Source organism: Rhinopithecus bieti, unplaced genomic scaffold (genome assembly GCF_001698545.2).
Source record: "Rhinopithecus bieti isolate Rb0 unplaced genomic scaffold, ASM169854v2 scaffold_27038, whole genome shotgun sequence".
NCBI lineage: Eukaryota > Metazoa > Chordata > Mammalia > Primates > Cercopithecidae > Rhinopithecus > Rhinopithecus bieti.
In genome coordinates, this window is record NW_016812221.1 from 286,792 (window position 1) to 291,048 (window position 4,257).

General features: G+C 55.7%; 1 protein-coding gene across 1 annotated transcript in view; it reads left to right on the top strand.

Annotated features, from left to right (window-relative positions):
* FBRSL1 (fibrosin like 1) overlaps nucleotides 1-4,227 on the top strand; it is a 90,567-nt gene extending 86,340 nt beyond the window's left edge. Inside the window, 4 exon segments of the mRNA XM_017895628.1 lie at nucleotides 3,363-3,440; nucleotides 3,664-3,720; nucleotides 3,723-3,746; nucleotides 3,978-4,227. Of these exon segments, the coding sequence (XP_017751117.1) occupies nucleotides 3,363-3,440; nucleotides 3,664-3,720; nucleotides 3,723-3,746; nucleotides 3,978-4,186 (368 nt within the window). The 3' untranslated portion in view covers nucleotides 4,187-4,227.
* The last annotated feature ends 30 nt before the right edge of the window (nucleotides 4,228-4,257 follow it).

Genomic DNA, 4,257 nt, shown 5'->3' on the forward strand with positions numbered 1-4,257 from the left:
CCCTGTCCCCAAAAAAAAAAAAAAAAAACATAGGGAAGAGTAAAGATATTTGCTATTCACTGCGTGGAAGTGGATTATCCTAAAGGTCTTCATCCTTGTCCTCACGCTAAGTGTGGCTGAGGAGGAGGAGGGACTGGTCTTGCTGTCTCAGGTGGCAGGGGTGGAAGAAAATCCATGTCTAAGTGGATCCGCACAGTTCAAACCCGTAGTGTTCAAGGGTCAGCTACATGCACACGCACAGGCACATACACGCACACGTACACACACAGGAACGTACACGCACAGGCACACGTACACGCACAGGCACACACGTACATGCACATGCACACGTACGCACACAGGCACATGTACACAGGCACACACGTACACGCACAGGCACGTACACACACAAGTACACAGGCACACACGTACACGCACAGGCACACACATACACAGGCACATGCACAGGCGTACACGTACACACAGGCACAGGCACACATGTATGCGCACAGGCACACGTACGTGCACAGGCACACGTGCACGCACAGGCACACACATGGGCTCTGCGTTGCCCACTTGTCCTGCTGTTGGAACCTTCCCTAGCCACCAGGTCCTTGAGGCCTGTCCCTTCCTCAGAGCTCCCAACCCCCGCTGCAGCCCCCCTCACTCTCTCTTCACCGTGCTCAGTCTCTTCCACGTTCGTGACCATTTGATGCCACGTTGCACGTGGACATGCGAGGGCAGAGCCCTGTTCACACAAGGGTGATGAGTGTCCCCAGCAGCCACCTGAGGCTGGTTTCACAAGCATGGTGGCCTCTGGGCCATGGAGCTTCCCAGTCGTCTGGGTTTCTCAGAAAGCAGAAGTCCAGGCTGCAGTTTCTGGCTGTCCGCAGCCTGGCTCAAGCCCCCAGGATACCTGCTCAGTGTGGCGCCCAGTTCTGGGCCCCCCACACTGCCCGCCCCACTGACCCTGCTCCTTCCCTGCCTCCCCTTCCCTCCTCTGGACACCTGGTGGCTGTCTCTCAATGCTCTGCTATTTGTCCTGCAAGACTGGGCCCCCTGGGGCCAGCGCTGCCTCCTCCATCTCCTTGGCAGGTCTTGACATCTGGCTGGCAGGGGCAGGATGATCCCTTGTTGCTCTTTTTTTCTCTTCCATATAAACTCTCAATCTGCCTGTTAGGTTCCGGCTTTCACTGGGATTGGGTTAAAGGTGTACATCAACCTACGAGGAATTCATATGTCGTCTCTGGTATCATTTTCCTATCCCTGATCATAGAGTATCTCATTCATTTAGGTCTTAGTAGAATTAGTCATAGATGCTTTATATTTTACTAATACTATGATTGGAATTTGTAAGTTACATTTCTTTAGCTGTTGCTAGAAAACAAGTGCATATCTGTTTTGAAGATTCGTGTGCCATCTCTTGATTTTGTAACTAGCAATCTTGCTAAATTCTTACGAATGCAAAGACATCTGTCTGTCAATTCCTTCACCTTTTCTGTGTAGAAAGTCATATCTACAAGTGGATGGTTTTGCCTCCTTGTATAAACGGTTGATACATTTCTGGAGCCACTTTTCCAGTGCTTTGTTTCAGATGAGTTTCCCCGAGTAAGCCTGGCCTGTAGTTTCCCTTCCTGTACTGCGTCTGTCAGGTTTTGTCATGAGGGCTGTTTGCCTTCTTCAGCGAGTTACGGAGCTTTCCTTTTTCCTGTTGTCTGGAAGAGCTCTCGTGAGGTCCAGTCATCACTTCCTTCAAGGCTTGGCAGGCTCACACTTCAGGTTCCAGGTATTGATTGTTTTTCCCCGTAGGGTGTGGTATTCCTCAAGCTGTTTCTTCTTGAATTGGTTTCAGTAACTCGAGTGTTTCTAGTAAGTTGATTTGGGGCAGGCTCCATAGCTGTCCATCCGTCACGCCTGAACTCCGCAGGCCCTGGTAATTCTTAATATTGCTTGGCTGTGCCATCTTGTCTTTTTTCCTTCATTAATCTCACCAGAAGTTCGTCCATTTCACCAGTATTTCATTTTATTTCTATTTATTTATTTGTTTATTTATTTTGAGACGAATTCTTGCTCTGTCGCCAGGCTGGAGTACAGTGGTATGATCTTGGCTCACTGCAACCTCTACCTCCCGGGTTCAAGTGATTCTCCTGCCTCAGCCTCCCAAGTAGCTGGGATTACAGGCAAGCGACACTACACCTGGCTCATTTTTGTATTTTTAGTAGAGACGGGGTTTCACCATGTTGGCCAGGCTCGTCTCCAACTCCTGACCTCAAGTGATCCTCCTGTCTTGGCCTCCCAAAGTGCTGGGATTACAGGCATGACCCACTGCGCCTGACCAATTTCACCGGTATTTTTAAAGGAGCAGCTTTGACCTTGTTGCCTTCTCTGTGTGTTTTCCTGTGTGTGGCTCACTTTTCTGGCCCCTTCTTGCTTGATCTGGAGGTTGAGAATGTTAAGTCCTCAGCGTCTAAGTGTAGGCATTTGAGGCAGTGTGCTTCCTTCCACCTCTTGCTGCACACACTTTGACAAGCTGTGTTTTCATGGCATGGGGCAGGCTGTCTTCCTCTCTAGTTTAGAGGAGTGGCATCAGCTTTCATGCCAGAGCTCGGTGGAGACCAGAAGCTCTGAACACAACCCGCCGTGTCCTACGTGGGAGGCGTGAGCACCCCGTCTTTGGGGTCCCCAGGATTAGGGCTGGGAGGGAGCCAGAGTAACCTAAAGATGACGCCCTGCTGGTCTTTACCAGAAACCTGCCCTCTGGACCCATGTGCAGGACGGCCCCTGGCCCAACAGCACTGAGTCCCCTGCAGCAGCCGCTTGCAGGGCCAAGGCCCCACATGGTTGCTCTCCCAGGTTGTTGGGGGGCCAGGGCTGATGTTGACATGGCGCTGTGGGCTAGGCCTGTGCCCAGAAATGCCACGAGGGGCTGCGACGTGCAGCCTCCAAGACAGCACCATGTCCATCCGGGCCTGAGGCCCAGCACCACATTAAGAAGTGAGGACCATTTATCAGCTCCCAGGTGAAAGCTCTGGGATAAGGGCTTCAGGAGTGGTCCGATCAAGGCACATGTTACTTGGACTTTGTCTCTGCCCAAGTTGTGGCCCCTTTGCTCTGAGGGCTGTACTGCACTCAGCACCTCCCTCCCTGCCCCCCTTGGGTTCCCAGGATGGCTGCCACTGCAGCCCCAAGTCAAACCTCCTCCGAATTGTGGGGTAGATTCCACCTCTTACTCTGACTGGACACACTTCACCCCTCAGGGCATGCGAGAGAATGGGAGGTGAAGGTTCACAGAGGAAACTGGGGTCCCCCCTGTGAACAGAGCTGCAGATGGGAGGCCCTGGTGCTCTCTCCTGGCCTCTGTCAAACCTGGCTGCCCCCCCCAGGTGCCGCCCATCCTGCCTCCAACCCATTTGGAGCCTCAGCCCATCCCGGCAGCTTCCTGCCCGCTGGCCCCCTGACAGGTGGGTGCCTCTGAATTTAGCCCACGCAGCCTGGCTGGTTCCTCAGCAGCCTTGGGGTGGGGGAAATAGGTGGGTGAGAAGGTGGCCCCAAGCCCCAGGGAGCCCCTTGGGTCATGCAGGCAGCACCCACCAGGCAGGAAGCCTCTGCAGCAGCCCCACTGGGCCAGGTGGGAGCTGCAGCCCACACCTCACAGACCTCTGGGGCTTGCGGTTGCCCCCACAGACCCTTTCAGCAGACCGAGCACCTTCGGGGGCCTGGGGAGCCTGAGCAGCCACGCCTTTGGGGCCTGGGCAGCCACGCACTGGGTGAGTGACCCAGCCTGTGCCCCCTCCTCCGATGCCCGCGCCCCTCCCCCATGCCTGTGTCCTCCGCAGGAACCCTGATGCCTGGCTGACCTCCCTCCTCTCTGGGCTGGGCCCCTGGGGGCACCCCCTTCTCAATGTCTCCTGGGACCCTCCTAAAACCCCTCCTGGGTTCTCCTGGAGTGTGGCTGGGGAGGGAGAGACCCAACCTCACGCTTCGTGGCCTCCCCCCAGCTCCTGGCGGCAGCATCTTTGCCCCCAAGGAGGGCTCCTCCGTGCACGGCCTTCCCAGCCCCCACGAGGCCTGGAACCGACTGCACCGGGCACCACCCTCCTTCCCCGCCCCACCCCCGTGGCCCAAGTCCGTGGAGGTGGAGCGGGTGTCAGCCCTGACCAACCATGACCGAGAGCCGGACAATGGCAAGGAGGAGCAGGAACGGTGAGTGGTCTCTTGTTCCCTATCCCCCCACCGTAGCCCCCAGCCCCCCGTTCTCTCTCCCCCCCCCCCCCCTCC